Here is a 19,115-nt window from a genome sequence, read left to right on the forward strand (position 1 = left end):
GAAGGTGTGTGTGTGGGGGGGGGAGGGGGGAGGGGGTAGCGGGTTAGAGGAAAATTTTAGACACTACAGCGAAAACGAAGTCGGAGACCCCCGTATTTTTTCTCTCATTTTACAGTAAAATAAATTCATATGATAATTCATATGATAATTTTAGTTTTTAAAAAAGTCTGTGGGACAGTTTCTACACACTACTTAGTCATTCCGCTCGACAATAATTTCGTAAAAAGATTTTGGAATGATTTTTGGTTGCGGGTTTATCCCGCTACCAAAGTTAAGTGTATTTCTGACAATCATGTAGCATCTTTATTTGATTCCAAATCACATCCAAAGGATGTTCATGTGCTATATAAAGTAGTCCCATTCATGAACAATGCGGATGAATTATCAATGATTAAGCAGTTCTTATTCATCCTCTGTCCATTCACACTGGCCATTTAGATTATATAAGATCTGTCAATGATTAGGTATTCCAGCCCATGGTTACATCACTGAATTCCAGCTGTTCATGTAAGGTCAAGCAGAGTTTATCTTAGATATGAGGCACATTAGTATTTGTTTCTTATACATGTATATTTATAGACTGCCATTTAATATGAAAATAACTCTAGCAAAACCCGCAACCACCAGACATCTCAAGGCTTTGATTGCATAAAGTAAGCATTCCTTCGGCGAATAGTCGGAGTACATACTTGAAGATTAAATCACCGTATAGGTTTCAATGTGACTTTATATTAAATGGGAAAAATACTTTTTGAATTGAATGGATGCCCCGAAACTAAATTAATCGCCGTAAAACCTGCAACGTCATAACTATTTAGGTCTAGGCTAAAACGTGATTTTTCGACGCCATTTGTGTAAAAAGTGTGCATTTGACCTTTTTAATAATTGTACGTCGGGTGAAGATCAGCTTTTGTTATAATTTTTCAAACATGTTATCAAAGATGTTTTTGAAATACCCGCTCAATACGCCTTCTTTACCTTAAATGATAATTATAGTAAGACAACATGATAATAGATATAATACGATTATTTATCAAATGTTAATATCATGTGAAAATGTTAATAAACTGAACTAGTAATGATGATTTTTCGTCCCTAGACACGATTAATTATTTGATACAACACCTGCTTTTAATTTTGTCTGAACTGGCCTGAAAATGGTCGACTCTTACAGTTCGGATATAAAACATACACATGTAACTAAATACAGTGCATAACCTTAGTAATAAAACAAAACTGCTTTTTTTCCTTTAAGGTCAACATAGAAATAGCTACTTATAAATATCACCTAAATATTTATTTTACAATGTATTCCTTACATCCGGGTACTTCACGAAACATCTTCCAATCTGAATGCTTTGGAAGAGCTCAAAAATAAACCTGCAAGAACAAAACAAAGGTGAACAAAACATATGTGTGTGTTTACATCTTTATCATACTGAAAAGTATCAAATTCAAATTTAAATACACTGTAATTTGTATGTAAGTTTGCTTAAAATACTTATTTTACACATGCTACAACTTGTACAAGATCTAGATTAAATCAAAAGTGAGAAAAAAACAACTCCAAAACAACAAAAAGACATGACTTTTTTTATAATTTTATCACACGGAATTTAGATATAGGCTTACTTGCCAATTCATCAATAAAGTCTAGTCGGCTACCATTACCAAATGAATTAGCTGTTATTTTGCATGTATTATTAAACCACATTTATATAGAGACGACCCAACCCCCCGAGAGAGAGAGAGAGAGAGAGAGAGAGAGAGATGTCTTTTATATATAGACTTAGCCCAGCCTATTTCTTTAACGCGTCATGTGTATAGCACCGATACACACAAAGTCGTCTTTAAGAACCAGTACTGACCTTTACGTTAGGTGGGATACACTCAAGAGTATCATTCTCAGATATTTTAAATGTCTGGACCGGGATACGAACCTCGAACCTCTAGACTGACAGTCAAGTATGTTACCACTAGACCACCGAATGTACATGTTACACAAATTGAAACAAATAGTAATCAGATTTTGAACAGTTAACTCCCTGAGGCCGATATCATAACATACCAGCTGCGGCGGGATAAGAATCACCACCTGACGTCGAAGAACATTATCTAACCTTATCATAATCACACTCGCATACAGTCAGTTGAAATCATGCAGGGAAACATTATTAACTTGGGTGTAAATTGAAATATACTTACAAAATATTCGAAGTTTGAACAAATATTTTTTATATCCAATTTCGTCCGTAGCTTATATTCAAATAGAACAAAATTTTCACTTCGAAATATTCATAATTTTAACACACCTACTGCGTTTAATAGATATTTGAACATTAAATTCCCATAAATAGAAATGCATCATTAACACTGAATATTTACATCAGCATTACATAAATTTACACCCGTTTTTGTGTGAATATCAGTGGTTTATTTTGATGTATAATCTATTTCTAAACATGTACACAAATGTTGTGTGTCACGCGCTGAGACAGTTAAGTTGTAATATTTACATCCATCTTTGAATAATTATTAAATTTACAAACATGCGTTTATTTCCATATACTTTTTTGTATTTTATGAAACATGCTTTGTTGTGTTATTTTTTGTCCATTTGTATCGTATGTAATGTAAGTGTACCAATATTTCAGCCTTCTAAAACTTTTTCTGACCATTCATTTGTCTGATAATGGAATCGCATCGTCGGAATCATCATCCGACGGAACTGATATTCCAGAATCAGCATGATAATAAACAAATATTTTCTTCATTTTAAGAAAGATCTCTGGCCGACGACATTATTTTACTCTTTTGAAATACAGTATGAACGAAACACAGCGGAGATCGTCTTTTTATTTCATTTCCATTACCGCATAGTTACAGACATTTATTTTAACAATGGAACTAATTATTAGCACAACTAGTAATTATTACATCAAAGAAATAATAGCCAGTATGCAAAGTAATTTTGCTTTTGTCAAGATTATCAAAAATTAACAAGTACTTATCGCAATCATCATGATCTCGGTGCCGCGACTATACTCGTCAATCGCCGTCCTGGGGAGTCCTGATAACGCGCGTATAGTCGCATATCGACGCTACAGGGGTAGAAAATATAACGCCTATAGTCGCATTTCGGCCCCAGGGAGTTAAATCTAAACTTTATTGACTGGCAAATTTACTCTTTGACTGTGTTCCCTGTAATTACTGTTATATAAACTTTTAATCAAGATATTCTCCTAACACATTACATTTAACAAGAAATATCTTTAAAAATGATGGTCGGCGAATTGTAACAAGGAAAGAATCTGAATAAGTCACAAAAGCAAGAAACCTTTTCATATACAGACGACATTTGTAACAAGGAAAATCTTTTAAAAAGCACTTCTCTACATAAAAGACTCTTATCACACCATTATTCATGTGATACGCAGACCGTATTCAGCTCTTTCTTTAATTTGATATATGTTGGTATTTGAACAGGTTTTTATCATATTTATTAAACTTACTTATCATTTTGAGATATATCAATATTCTTGCTAAATATACTGAGCCAAAGTTAGCTTTAAAACTGTGAACAGCGTCGTTTAGGATAAACGCTTTGTCTACATTTCACTCAGCGTAGCACAATCAACAGAGTGAAAGAAATTGACACTCTCGTCCAATCAGGAAGAGTCTTGCATAAATCTTCCATTTTGATAAATTATCTATAATGCGTTATCAAGTAGTTTGATTTGTAAACTGAAGTCACGTGGCATAGGTAACGAAAACGAATTTAGACGGCGTCGCCGAAAAACTTACCATCCTATGGAATAAAGAAGTCCTGTGGTGGCACCAACTAATTTATGTCGGCTTGTCATACAGGCGAATAATGGGTAGCAAATAACACTTGTCTCCAGACATAAAATATATACCAGAAATACTGAAAAATATAACAAATAATTCCAGACATAAAATATCATAAACTATGTATCATGATAAACTATTCTTGCATAAAAACTAATTTTTTCACTGGATCCGCCCATGTATAAACGGGAGAAAAATCGTGTGCAAACAAGGCAATTCACGTGCTGTTAATACATGATTTTTATTTTTGAAATGCTTTGCCAGGGACGTATGTATGTATTTTTGCGCACACTGATATTTGCCATCTGCGTCTTGTTTCTTCCATTACAACCTCTTCTTTTAGCATGATAGATACAATGTAATCCATAGTATGTTTAGCTGTATCAGTTTCCAACCCCAAACGTACTGCCCCCATCAATGTACGCACTAGCTTTTCTTAGAGTTCACTCCCTTTACAAGGCGTCTGTTCAGCTATTGTAAATAACTGTGAATAAATAAGTATTGCGTGTAACTTGTGCTACTGCTCGTTTTTAGGTATTATATTTATGATTTTTGTTAGTATCAGTCGGTACGAGTTTTCGCAGAATTCATATAATAAACCTTGAAAGCTAGTCATTACCCTCGTACTCATCCGTACTCTAAATGTGTTCGTACTCAAAATAATTCGAATGTAAATTTATTATTCTTAAAATTGTATTCCTGTTAATCAAATTTTTAAGTTGTATGCAAAATTATGGGTAATATAACGTTTGTAATAACTATAAATAAAAATAAGATGCTCAAAAACCTTCAAATCACGCTTTTGGTAGTGTTGTTGATATGTGTGCCCTGGTTATGGATATTTAAAACATGTTTACTGTTTCCAAGAACAACCGAATGGTAACTAAAAATGTACCGGAATCGTAAAGTCATCACATATGAAAACAATGCATTAAGTCGTCGTGTAATGTTTTTTATGCAAAAACCTTCGGTCTCGGTCACAAACAATCCCACGGGCTTCTGCAGACGTTAATACACAAAAAAACGTGTATTATCCCTACAATCTAGTGAGATGCAGGCAAATCCTCAACCAAAATATAAGTCGAGTTGTAAGTTTGTGTTTTGAATTCTGCTCTTAAATCTTGCTAATTTATACTACTGTGATTTCACTTTACTTAATCAAGTCCACAAGAAGATCATTTAACAGAAACCCCACGAAATAACAACAGACACGGCTTGATCAAGTATGTTGATGTGAAAGAAAAAAACCTGCACCACCCCTTACGCCGCACTTGACACAGATACAAACACCGACACACAATTATGTATGATGCCTTTCTCAGTTGAAGATAGAACGTTGGAGGTTGAGCCTAGAACCATGATTTTGTACTTTAGTCACAAACAATCCCACGGGCTTCTGCAGACGTTAATACACAAAAAACCGTGTATTATCCCTACAATCTAGTGAGATGCAGGCAAATCCTCAACCAAAATATAAGTCGAGTTGTAAGTTTGTGTTTTGAATTCTGCTCTTAAATCTTGCTAATTTATACTACTGTGATTTCACTTTACTTAATCAAGTCTACAAGAAGATCATTTAACAGAAACCCCACGAAATAACAACAGACACGGCTTGATCAAGTATGTTGATGTGAAAGAAAAAAAACCTGCATCACCCCTTACGCCGCACTTGACACAGATACAAACACCGACACACAATTATGTATGATGCCTTTCTCAGTTGAAGATAGAACGTTGGAGGCTGAGCCTAGAACCATGATTTTGTACTTTAGTAAAGTGGAATTATAATCTCTCATATCAAACATATGAATGAATTCACTCACTTTTTGCCCAGATTGGCCAATCGAGTTCATCTGATAATGTTTTTTGTGCTACCTGTATAATGTTTCCGGTCACTGAACCAAATACAAACATAACACCCCAACGGTTACTTGGTTCGTCAAGAAAACCTAGCGGCCTGTAAAGATATGTGAATAATTAAGTAGTCAGAGTATTCATAAATATAATGTTGTCAGATTACCCAAAAAGTGTTCGTCTAAAAGGGAAGGAAAATAAAGCATTCTATTGGCGATTTAAAAATGGTAAAATAAGTAAATCGAAAAGTAATACAGAGCGGTAGAATTTTCTTTATCTTATAAAATATGTGAGTTTTGTAAATATTATTTAGAAAATTAAACATATCTTAAAAAGTTACCGAACAAGAGCTGGTCGGCCGCCTAACAAGTCCGGTTTGACGGTTTTTCGCTTTTCAAGGAAGGAAAGTAGTATCATTATCCCTACCTGAAAAACAATTTGTTACAACTGCTAAATAAAGCTTACTGATGAAAAAAGTGTGATAATGCATATCTTTTCGTGTTTAAATACAATATATAACTTCAAGAGATAGAGGTGGTAATGCATCTACGCTTATGTTACATCCGCAGTAATTTTAAGTGTTCAAATGAAGATAATTTAATATTTTAGTTTGAATATCATACACACTAAATGGCGTCTTTAGTCTTTTCACCGGTGAAACAACGACGCAATGAAAAAGAGAAATGACGAACTAATTGACAAAAGCATCATATTTTTGCGAGCAGATAAAAAACGACAGAACGTAAACACAACGTTGTTATTGGCAGAAATAAGCAACCATAGCTTTGAAAGCTGTCCGAAAGCAGTCTGCCTGTCCGACCTGAATCAATCTTAGTGTTTACCTTGCGTGTATCAGTGCTATACACTGGGCACGTTAAAGAACCAGGCTGTCTATTCGCAATGAGCTAGGCTAAGTTAGCCGGACAAGCCTGTATCTGATTTCTGATCTCTCTGCCGTGGGGGCTTTGTCTCACTCTGTCCCTCTGGTCAGATCGCTCTGTGTCTGTACTAGTAGAGGATGAATTATGCGCCCTGTGTGGCTGCATTTGAACTATGTAAAGCGCCTTTGAACGTGAAATTGATCATGAAAAGGGCGCTATATAAATCTGGTATAATAATAATAATATAATAATAAAAGGGATGAAGGCCAAACAACACGCGCGGTATATATTTGCATAAAAACATTGTACATGTATATTTATATGTCTCTAAATAAGGAAATTCAAACAAATAACAACTTACGGCTGGGATGAGAAACCAGTGTATATATTTAGTTGATATAGTGGCTCGGAAAACGTTGTCGTTACAATACTGTAACATTTTATCCTCGACAACCGACATTGTGCTTTTGTTATTTAGGTTCCGTCTGTATTTGTTCCTACAAAGTAATTAATGAATATATAGTAAGAGAAACAAAAGACATTGGCAACAGTACCAGAAAACATAGGTAACCACATACTTGGTGAAAGTATCCAGGGAAAGGAAGGTTATTGACTTCTTATCACTGCGTTCGAAACCTCGAAAGGGTGAAAGGGTTCATTCATGCGAGGAAGCCATCCAGCTGGCTTACGAAAGGTCGATAGTTCTACCAACGTGCTTTCAGTGCGATGTGGTTCAGCAAAAACGAGAGACATGAAAACAGTAACCAGACACATGTTGCGTCGGAAAAAAACCACTATGCAGAAATATAAAAGTATATAAGATTCTTTAACTGGTGGTAAGTGCACATCGGAAAATCCGGCTCGAGGGTAACTGCTTTTTGCGGTAACGAGGTTCTGCCCAGTTACCGCTTAAACAGTCAACCAAGAGCCGGATATATCCATCTGCACCTACCACAAGTGATTGACTCTTTTTCTTGCAAGCCATATTCAACAAATAATAGTACAAATAAATTCAAACAAATGATTTTCTTATAGTAGCGTATTAATAAAGCGTGTGAACTTTACGTACGAAAACAGGAAGAACGTCATGACGTTAAAAGACGAAAAATAGGTAATAGTTCAGATTTTATTTTATCATCTGCGGTGAAACGTTGTGTTATTTCCGTAAAATGACGTTTTTTGAATCGAGAAATATGTTATAAGAAACCAAGAGAAACTATTAAGGTATTTTATTTTTATTGTGTTTTACGTAAAACATTATTATCACTACTCAAATCTTCTGTAAAAATGTAGTTCGCTATACGTCATTTACATCACGAGAGTCATCTAACACAACAGGGTGTAAGATGGGGTTTTCCAGCACCCTTAAAATCACCAGAAATCCCAGTCTAGTATGTAAATAAACAGATATATTGATAACAGTGGTCAGATACATGATAGCAGTGACTAGACATATTGGTAAAAAAACATAAACTAGCGTCAAGTTAACTGCAAATAGGGACAATGATAAAAGTAATCAAAGACATCTGTAGATAACTAGTAACCAGAAACATTGTAACATGAACCAGACACATTTGAAACTGTATCCAAGTAATATCAACATTGGACATTGATAACAGTGACCAGAGATATGGTAAACAGTTACCGGCCACACTGGTAACGGTACTCAGAGCCATTGGTAACAGTATCCAAAGACATCGGTAACCGTTACCAGCGACATTGACAATAGTTACCAGAGATGTGGTAACATCAAACAAATACTTGTGCCAGTAACTAAACACATTTTATCAGTAACCAGAGACATGGTTACGCACATAAAGGAATAGCAACAGATCCGAGAGACACTGGTAACATTAACCAGGCAACAGTAACCGAAACACTGTTGCCATAGACATAGTACCAGTAACGAAAGACATTGGAAACAGTATCCAAAGTTCCGAAATCAGAGACATTGGTAATAATAACTAGAGATATTAAAACAAAACCAAAGAAATTGGTAACGGTAACCAGAGAAATTGGTAACGGTAACCAGAGAATTTGATAACGGTAATCAGAAACATTGATAACGGTAACTAGAAAAATTGGTTACGGTAACCAGAGACGTTGAAAACAGCGACAATGAATATGGTAACAGTAAACACAGATATGGTAAGAGATATCAATGACGTTTGTAACAGTAACGAGAAACATTTGTAAGAGTAATCAGAGACATAACGATAACAGTAACCAGAGACATTGGTAACAGTAACCAGAAACACACGTAAAAGAAATCAGCGACATTGGTAACGGTAATCAGAGACATTCGTAAGAGTAACAAGAGACATCGGTTACAGTAATCAGAAACACTCGTAACAGTAATCAGCGACATTGGTAACGGTAATCAGACACATTCGTAAGAGTAACAAGAGACATTGGTTACAGTAATCAGACACTGGCGATAGTAATCAGAGACATTGGTAACACTAATCAGAGACACTGGGAACAGTAACTAGAGATATTGGTAATGGTAATCAGAGACACTGGGAACAGTAACCAGAGATATTGGTAATGGTAATCAGAGACACTGGGAACAGTAACCAGAGATATTGGTAATGGTAATCAGAGACATTGGTAACAGTAATCAGAGACACTGGGAACTGTAACCAGAGATATTGGTAATGGTAATCAGAGACACTGGGAACAGTAACTAGAGATATTGGTAATGGTAATCAGAGATACCGGAAACAGTAATTTGACACATTGGTAACAGTAATCAGAAACATTTGTATCAGTTATCAGAGACATTAGTATCAATAACCAGAGACATTGATAACAGTAATCAGACACTGGAAACAGTAACCAGAAACATTGCCAACGGTAATCAGAGACATAAATAGTAGTAACAAGACATATTGGAAACAATAACCAGAGATATTGGTAAGAGTTACCAGTGATATTGGTAACGGTAATCGGAGACATCGTTAAATGTAAACAAACACATAGGTAACGGTAATCAGAAAAATTATCGGTCACAGTAGTCAGAAAAATTGATAGAAATAACAAGAGACATTAGTAACAGTAATCGGAGACACTGATAAAAGTAACCAGATATATTGGTAACGGTAATCAGAGACACCGGTTACAGTAAACAGACACATTGGTAACGGTAATCAGAAATATCGGTAACAGTAATCAGGGACATTGATAGCAATAACAAGAGACATTAGAAAAAATAACAAGAGACATTGGTAACAGTAATCAGAAACACTTGTAACAGTAACCAGAGATATTGGTAACGGTAATCAGAAATATCGGTAACAGTAGTCAGAGACATTGGTAACCGTAATCAGACAAGGTGACAGTAACCAGCGTTATCGGAGACATAGGTAAGAGTAATCAGAGGCATTGGTAACAGAATTTAGAAAAACATTGGTAACAGTAACAAGAGGCATTGGCAACGGTAATCAGCAACATTGATAGCAGTAACCTGAGACAATGGAAACAGTAATCAGAGACATTGGTAACAGTAATCAGAGACATTGGCAACAGTAATCAAAGACATTGATAACAGTAACCAGAGGCATTGTCATAGTAATCAGACACTGGTAACAGTAACCAGAGGCATTGGCAACGGTAATCAGAGTTATTGATAGCAGTAATGAGAGAAACTGGAAACAGTAAACAGAGACACCGGTAACAGTAACCAGATACATTAGAAAAAGTAACCAGAGACACTGGTAACAGTAATCAGTGACATTGGAAACACTAATCAGTTACATTGGCAACTGTAACCAGAAACATAGATAACATTAACCAGAGACAGTAGCAACGGTATAAAGAGACATTGATGGCAGTAACAAAAGACATTGAACACAGTAATGAGACACTGGCCACCGTAACCAGGAACATTGATAACAGTAACCAGAGATATTGGTAACAGTAATCAGAGTCACCGGTGACAATAATTATAAACATTGGTAACAGTAATCAGAAACATTGGACACAGTAACCAGAGATATTGGTAACAGTTATGAGAGACATTGGAAACAGTAATCAGAGACATTGGTAACAATAATGAGAGACGTTGGTTACAGTAATCAGAGACACCGGAAACAGTATCCAGACACATTGGTAACAGTAACATGAGACATAGGCATCGGTAATCAGAGATATTGATCGCAGTAACAAGAGACATTGGAAACAGTTACCAGAGACACCGGTAACGGTAATGAGAGACATTGGAAACAGTAATCAGAGACATTGGAAACAGTTACCAGAGACATTGGTAACAGTAATCAGAGACACCGGTAATAGAAACCAGATATATTGGTTAGGGTAATCAGAATCACCGGTAACAGTAATCAGAAACATTGGTAACAGTTATCAGACAAATTGATAACAGTAACCAGAGACATTTGTAATAGTAACCAGAGACACTGGTAACAGAAATCAGAAACATTGATAACAGTTATCAGAGACACCGGTCACAGTAACCAGACACATTTGTTACAGCAATCAGCGACATTGGTAACAGTTATCAGAGATATTGGTAACAGTAACCAGAGATATTGATAACAGTAACCAGAGACACTGGTAACAGTAACCAAAGGCATTGATAACAGTAATCAGAGACATCTGTAATGGTAACCAGAGACATTTCTTGTATACCAGACAGGGATGTCCGGTATTTTTACTGGTGCTTGAAAAGTCCATCTTACACGGACTCTCGTGCTGTAACTGACGTATTACGAACTACATATATGTAGAAGATTTATGTAGTAATTCATATTTTGTTTCAAAAAACGTAATAAAAGTCCAAATCTTGTCAGTTCATCTTTGTTCCTGATAGAATATTTCTCGATTCAAAAACGTTATTTTATCAAAAATTCATAACGTTACTAATTAATAATAACTGATAAAACAAAACCGAAACTAAACATTGTTATTTGTCTTTGAAACGTCATGACGTCTGTCCTGTTGTTTCGTTGAAATATTTACAAGTATCACCGTCACATATATAATATAAGTTGCCGTTTTGTATATGTCTTTTCAGTTATCATCTGTTATTGCAGATTTGGGAACTAATTGCACTTTTATATTATATATAAATGAAAGTGTTAGGATGCTCTAAAATGTCTGTGTTGCTATGGGGTTACTTCTTGTAGTGTAAGGAAACACGCTAACTTCAGTAAGAATTCTAGGTTCAAATCCTAGCAGGAAGCCCTGGCATACAGAAAAAATTGTATTAACTACCAGTATTTACTTATTTCTGTAGAATGTAATAATTTATTCATTATTAGCCTCAATATTGACAGCTCGAATTTTCTTTGTCTCTATTTTTGTCATGTCTGTGTTGGCAGAAATGGGGGGAAAGCATCTATATCAGAGCACTGCAAACAAACAATATTTTTTATAATTTTTATTATTAAAAAAAAAAAAACATTTTATTTTCCCTTTATAAGTCATTTTGGTTTTAATTTATATGCACTGCAGGCAAAGTAATTTTTGAAGATTCATATTTGAGGAAACTTAGGAATGCATAAGAGTATGTAGTATATGGAAAATAGTGGAATACTTTTTTTTCTTTTTTTTTGCAGCTGAGACATAAAAATTATTTTGGATGTTCTATGATTTCTTGGAACTGATGCCAGTTGTATAAGAATATGCCTATTTTTCATTTTAAATGCCATATATAACATGTTTCTTAAATGAGATTGACCAAATGCAAGTTTTTCATTGGAGAACACCAGAATGTGTTGACCAATCTGTTACTTATGTAAACAGTTAATATATACTCTGAGTGAAATTTAAAGGTTGTGCAAAAATGTTTTCAAAAATTATATATTTTCCAGTTTGAAAAAAATGCTTGCTACACTCCACACTCCATAATTGTAAGAATATAGGAAGAGGCCTGGTTTCACAGAAATCTAGTTTTCCCCATTTTTTATTGAATAGGTATAAAAGACTTTTTACAATTACTCAGAAAATTATACTTCTTTAAGCCCATACTTTGCTGTTTGTCCTTTCCTGACATGTGCTTTTTTCTTGTATATCATGGTTCAGCACAGCAACATAAAAGTAAATTTTACCCAAAAGTGCTATTTATTCATACAGAAAAATCTCAAACAGATAGTTTTAGTTAATTTTGATAAAAACATTTTTTCCAGAGTAAATAGCATTAAAAAATTCCTGATTTGAAATAACACTGAGTCTCCAAATTTCACAAAAAGGAAATCAACTTATATGTGAGATCTAAGCCTTTGTATATGAGAAATATTTATTTGGACTTCCAATTTACAAAACATTGTGAGTTTTTTTGTCATTAATTGTGTATTTTTGTACAATTTTGTTTTGGTATACACTTTGAGAAATAATATAGATAACCATAAAACATAACAGCTTTTCTCTAAATTTCCCACACAATAATTTGTTGGTACAGACTAATATACAGTACATGATAAATTCAAGATCATATACTTGCATATTAATCACCAAAATGTACATTATTGTCTCAATACATTTTTATAACAATTAAGGGATCTCACACCATGAAATGTGACTGTCCTCATTGCATTATGTACCTTAATAAAATTATTGTTGCTTTTCTTTATCTTAAAAATGTACAAGTACCAAATACTTGTGATAGATAGTTTAAAAGTACCTATATAGATGTATTATAGGTAACAAACTGAAATGAAAATAACTGTAAATATACAAAAACATTTTTTTACTTTGACATATTGACTTACATTCTGTCTAGAGACAGTTTTATTAAATCTTTTAGATATGGCCAAGTCATAATTATTAAATGAATAAAAAAAAATATAAAAAAAAATACTCTTTGAAGTGATAGTCAAAACTGCAAAATTTGTTCAGTAGTTATAGCTGTGCTGTAAGTGCATTCTCATTGTGATGTTTATTGGGGGAAGCATGGGCTGATCTGAAAGGGGGCAAAATACAAAAAGCATTGATTTTTGACAGCCTAAAATTAATACATCAATCATTTTAGACAGCAGTTCAGCTGGCTTCACTGAATCACTCACAGAACTTTATTTACATTACTCTTTATTATTGCTGACTGTCAAAGTAAAAAGCCATCACCTTAGTCAAGTTGCTTATATAGAAAATTTACTTGTGACATTTTGTAAAAAAAAACTCATGCTCAAACTGACTCAAATATAAATCAGTTTGCACCATTTCAGGTATGCTTACACAGTGTTCCAAGGGGTCACATGCTTGGAATCCTCAAGAAACTTTGCAACTTCATAAACCAAAATACTGAATGTGGCCCTTATAGCAGGTATCACATTATGATAAACTGCATTCCATTGAAAATTGTCAGTCTTCAGCCTTCATGTGACATGCACATTCCTGTAGTGAAGATGCAAGACACATAATGTAAGCTATGGGTGTATTTGATCATGACTAGTGATTCTAGTTGTGAGTGATTTAATAGTACATGAACATTTAATTGGCATTTTATGCAAAATATTTATTTTCAAGTGAATGGTCATTCAGTAGTGAAGACAAGTTATAACTGCAAGTCTCTGGTTTTGTTTTGAAGGAGACTGGGGAGGGGATTTATTGCAGGTGTAAATGAAAATAAATAAGGGTTTTGTCACATTTTGGCAAATATAATTCATGATGATTATAAATGTTGGGAGACTGTTTTATGCATGAACAACCTGACAAGCTTGGACTTTGCACATTTATCAATGAACTTATTTTGAAAAGACAAGACTTGTAAATATCTAATATAATAAATTTTATTGGACAAAATTCAAGACTGACAAGAGTCAACATGTGTTTCTTCAATCAATTCTTCGAATAGTCGAATCTTTTTTCTTTTTTTTGGGGGGGGGGGGGGGGGGCTAGAATGCACTTTACTGCTAGGACTTTAAAAGGCAGGACTTGCTTGTTACAATCATTTAAATAAATTGTAACAATAATTTATTCATTAAAGAAAAAAGAAAAACGGGGCTGTGGGGGCCGTAGGAAAAATGGGGTGTATTTATTAAATGTGCGTACCGGTAAAGTGCAGGTGTCCCTTTTTGGGCAGCATTTTCTGGTAGTTTCAGCTTTTCTTCATTTGTTGAACAAAGACATTATTACTTGAGGCATAAATTGTGCTTTTCTCTGATGATCATGCATAAAATACAACGAAATGAAGTACTTTCGTCATAGAAATTCAAAATTTTCCGAATGAATCGAGGGAAAAAGTTTTCATGTTGTTGTTGTCGATATTTCATTCTTTATTTACCTTGGAAACAAGGACACGATTTCATTGGCTGGTAAAATCTAGGACACTATCTCATTGGCCGAGCTATTCAGGTGCTCGACTGGTATATATTTTGATTACGGAATCAGCTTTGTTAAAATATTATTATACGACGCAGTCTGTAAGCCACAATTTTGGCTATTTTGCTTAGGGTGGCAGGGGAGCGGTTTCGTAGTTTGGCCCCGGTCGATTTTCTGTATAAACAGGACAGGGTAGATATAAAGGCATATCTATCTTACTGGTTATTTATCATTGTTAATTCTTTAATATATCTGGGGAATGAGGAACGGTTAATGATTCTACATGGCGGGTGTTTTAAAATTCCTAGCTCCGTACTTCCGGTTGAGGCTAAAACATAAACATCAGAACAAAAAGTCGGCCAGACGCTCGGCTGTTATCCATCCACTTTTTTTCAAGTGAAAATTAGGGAAATAAAGTGGTGGTTGGGAGACACATTCCACACCACCTGGGTATGCATCTATGTTCGCACTATACATATATGCTACGAAATTGGATTTAAAAATACAAAATGGATGAATGGCAGAGTTCAAAGTGAGGCCCGGTTAGGCTAATTTTGGTCTATAAAATTTGGGTGATTTGGCCAATTTTCACTACATCTGGCATGGAAAGCGACAGGTGCATAGGACCGGAGAGTCGTCTTTATGTAGTCTATAGTATCTGCAATAGTCCATAGTAGTTTCAAAGAAAAATAAGCAAAAACGAGATTTCTATGGATATTTCAACACTGGTACCCACACGTCAATGTGGAATTCGCAAATCTGCACTCCCCTGCCACCTTAAGGAAAATAGACACATTTTCAAACCACTCAAATATTGACTTTTTGCATGTATTTAAACCCATTACGGAATGAACTGTAACCTATAGTGGTTTTTATTCATTTCTGAGTACTAAATTCGGCCTAGCGAGTCCCAAAATGGCAGTAGGTGGCCATATAATAATGAAGCTAAGGACCCCCAGCCAGTAGGATTCGTATCATAAAACGGCCAAAAGAAGAAATTAGTGCCTAAATAATGACTATTCATGCCATTTTGTTTAAAAGCAACACATGTGTCTATATCTAGCAATGCCATTAAGCTATATAGTGGCTGGAGTGGCCCCAAAGAGGATGGGGTGGCCTTTAAAGGGTGTCCCGATAGGATAAGTACGGTAATCTGCATTTGTATACCAAAATTATGTTAAAAGTACATGGTTTTAACATTTGAAAGGCATTAAAATGTAAATATAATGTGAAATTAACTTTAAAGGCAGTAAATAGTTTTTCGGGGTTACTTTGATTCAGAATGCAAATTTTGACTGAGTTTTGCATGGAGGGGTGGGCACTTTTGTTATGCTTATTCACCGGCTATCTTGCAAGGTACGGCAACACTTTTTGTTCAGTTGATATCACTATAAGTGTCTTAGGATTCAGGACAGGTTACATTTTATTTTATTTAAACATCTTAAAAACTTAAGGTGGCAGGGGAGCGGTTTCGTAGTTTGGCCCCGGTCGATTTTCTGTATAAACAGGACAGGGTAGATATAAAGGCATATCTATCTTACTGGTTATTTATCATTGTTAATTCTTTAAAATATCTGGGGAATGAGGAACGGTTAATGATTCTACATGGCGGGTGTTTTAAAATTCCTAGCTCCGTACTTCCGGTTGAGGCTAAAACATAAACATCAGAACAAAAAGTCGGCCAGACGCTCGGCTGTTATCCATCCACTTTTTTTCAAGTGAAAATTAGGGAAATAAAGTGGTGGTTGGGAGACACATTCCACACCACCTGGGTATGCATCTATGTTCGCACTATACATATATGCTACGAAATTGGATTTAAAAATACAAAATGGATGAATGGCAGAGTTCAAAGTGAGGCCCGGTTAGGCTAATTTTGGTCTTTAAAATTTGGGTGATTTGGCCAATTTTCACTACATCTGGCATGGAAAGCGACAGGTGCATAGGACCGGAGAGTCGTCTTTATGTAGTCTATAGTATCTGCAATAGTCCATAGTAGTTTCAAAGAAAAATAAGCAAAAACGAGATTTCTATGGATATTTGAACACTGGTACCCACACGTCAATGTGGAATTCGCAAATCTGCACTCCCCTGCCACCTAGTGGTTATCTGATCCAATAATTGGAAGCCATTTTGAATGGGAACCAATATTTGACAGGGAACCAGATTAACGTTTAACCAGCGTCATAATTACGACGTCTAATAGACGTCACACTTAGACGCTGTTTTCTGTAGGAAAGAGATGGGGAAGATGAAGACTTATTTCAGTACGGAAGCCTTGTAAAAAGTAGTACCATAGGTAGTTTAAAATGTTTTAAAAATCAAATGCTGAATTCTAAGTGTTTTCAAGTTACAAGAATTGGTATTTTTTCACATTAATACTGTAGAAAAATGGATCCCCGCCATATCCCCACCACGAGCCCCCTATGAAATACTATGAAATATCTACAGAGTTTAAAATCTCATAACCTGACCTTTATTTCTCGAGTTTATCTATGCTACTGGTTCATAATACTCAAGCATCATAATTATGGTAACTTCTAAAATTTACCTGGTGTTAAAATCAATACAGTCAGCATCACAAAAACTGATAAATCCAACACTGATTTTTGGAAAGAAACATCAAATAAACGGGTCGCAATATTTTCCGAAAATAGTTGTAACAGATACCTTTTTAGTTAATCGTAAAGCGTATGGAAGACTGGCGTGTAATGCAATGAAATACTATGAAATATCTACAGGGTTTAAATCACAAAACCTATTCTTTATTTGTACAGTTTATCTATGCTACTAGTTCTTAATACTCAAGCATTATAATTATTGTAACTTTAAAATTTACCTGGTGTTAAAATCAATACAGTCGATATCAAAAAAGTTGATATATCCAACAGAAAAGTGCATTAAACATACGGGTCGCAATATTTTCCGAAAATTGTAATACTTCTCAGTTAACCGTAAAGCCGTGCAATGCAAATTTCAAAGGATATTTGAAATCTGATACTACTGTTTGCAGATCAAATTGCCCTTTCGTCTTTTCTTAAATCGATAAACTTGTACCTTTACAGCGATGCTGGAGCTATTTTTGGATCTCGTCTATACAGGTAACTCCGCCTTTCCGATACGAGTAAAAATTACTGAATGAACTTGTTTACATAGGCTGCCTGACTGAGAAGGTGTTTAACTGGATTGTAACAGATGTACTAGAACTAATCTTCATTTAAAATTTAAATGAATCTTGCCACAATGCAAACTACATTTAGGTAGCGTGGATATGAAAAAAAGACACCCCCTTGTACATTACAGGCCTTTTTCTGCCTAAATTTCAGTACCTTTTGCTGCATACTTTTAAATAATGTACCTCGTGTTTAGTTTTTTAACAATAATTATAAAACGTGACTGACTCGAGTTGTTGGATTCGCTCATCGTTGATTGAAGGGCATAAATTCGATTCCCGGAACCGACCATGCTTCCTTAATTGAAAAAAAGTCGGCAATTTCTTACGGAATATGTGAGTCTTAGTCTAACTAATTTGACGCGATCCTAGGAAACAGTTACGAGTAGTTTTCTCCACTCGAAAGAAATTGTCGTCGCCAGATTTGGGTTTAAATGCTGATATTGTTGCGAATATAAGATAAATTCAAATAAAACTTACATTAATCAAAAGGTAGTCCAAATAATTTTACTCAAGAGTTGAGTTTCAGATTGTATTGAATATCGTTATATTTTTTGACTGGTTGATATCCCCTTTAGGTAGACAACGTAATATATCAAAATGTAAAATCGGTCTACCCGAGGTCTCATTATTTAGACTAATCAAAAGTGGGATTCAATTCCTCATTAATTTATGTAAAAGTTAACATAATTCCCCTTAACACGATTAACGTTACATATAATGTGCAAGCGATAAAACCAATAACTTTACATGACGGTGTACTGTTATTCATCCTCAATTATTTTGGTCCTTTTAGAGTGACCGTCACAAATACATGTATACAACAAACTAAACGTCGAATATTTTGACTTATGTGTGTCTATAACTGGTTCTTTCCATGAACGAAGACAAGGCTTATCAACTGCCTGTATGTAAATAACTGAAATAGTATTTAAACGACTTCAAATAAATAGGCCTAGTACATAAATTCACATACAAGTAGAAGCTAAACCCCACCAAAAAATAAAATAAAAAAATAAATCTATAATCATGGAGCTGGATTTGCGATAGTTAAGCTACGGAAGACTCTGCAGAAGTTTGAA

General features: G+C 34.8%; 1 protein-coding gene across 2 annotated transcripts in view; it reads right to left on the minus strand.

The window, feature by feature from the left end:
• Nucleotides 1–17,844, minus strand: part of LOC123523770 (stimulated by retinoic acid gene 6 protein-like) — a 59,092-nt gene extending 41,248 nt beyond the window's left edge. The window contains exons 1-6 of one of the 2 annotated variants that reach the window (XM_045301417.2): nucleotides 17,701–17,844; nucleotides 6,946–7,081; nucleotides 6,044–6,129; nucleotides 5,673–5,806; nucleotides 3,805–3,925; nucleotides 1,320–1,380 (exon numbers count right to left, since the gene is read on the minus strand). In XM_045301417.2, coding sequence (XP_045157352.2) covers nucleotides 1,320–1,380; nucleotides 3,805–3,925; nucleotides 5,673–5,806; nucleotides 6,044–6,129; nucleotides 6,946–7,081; nucleotides 17,701–17,762 — 600 coding nt within the window. In that variant the 5' untranslated portion in view covers nucleotides 17,763–17,844. Of the gene's footprint in view, nucleotides 1–1,319; nucleotides 1,381–3,804; nucleotides 3,926–5,672; nucleotides 5,807–6,043; nucleotides 6,130–6,945; nucleotides 7,082–17,412; nucleotides 17,576–17,700 lie in introns of those variants that run through there. The other variant, XM_045301418.2, reaches the window with a different exon arrangement.
• Nucleotides 17,845–19,115: the final 1,271 nt, after the last annotated feature.

The sequence above is a fragment of the Mercenaria mercenaria genome, chromosome 3 (assembly GCF_021730395.1).
Source record: "Mercenaria mercenaria strain notata chromosome 3, MADL_Memer_1, whole genome shotgun sequence".
In the NCBI taxonomy this organism is placed as follows: domain Eukaryota; kingdom Metazoa; phylum Mollusca; class Bivalvia; order Venerida; family Veneridae; genus Mercenaria; species Mercenaria mercenaria.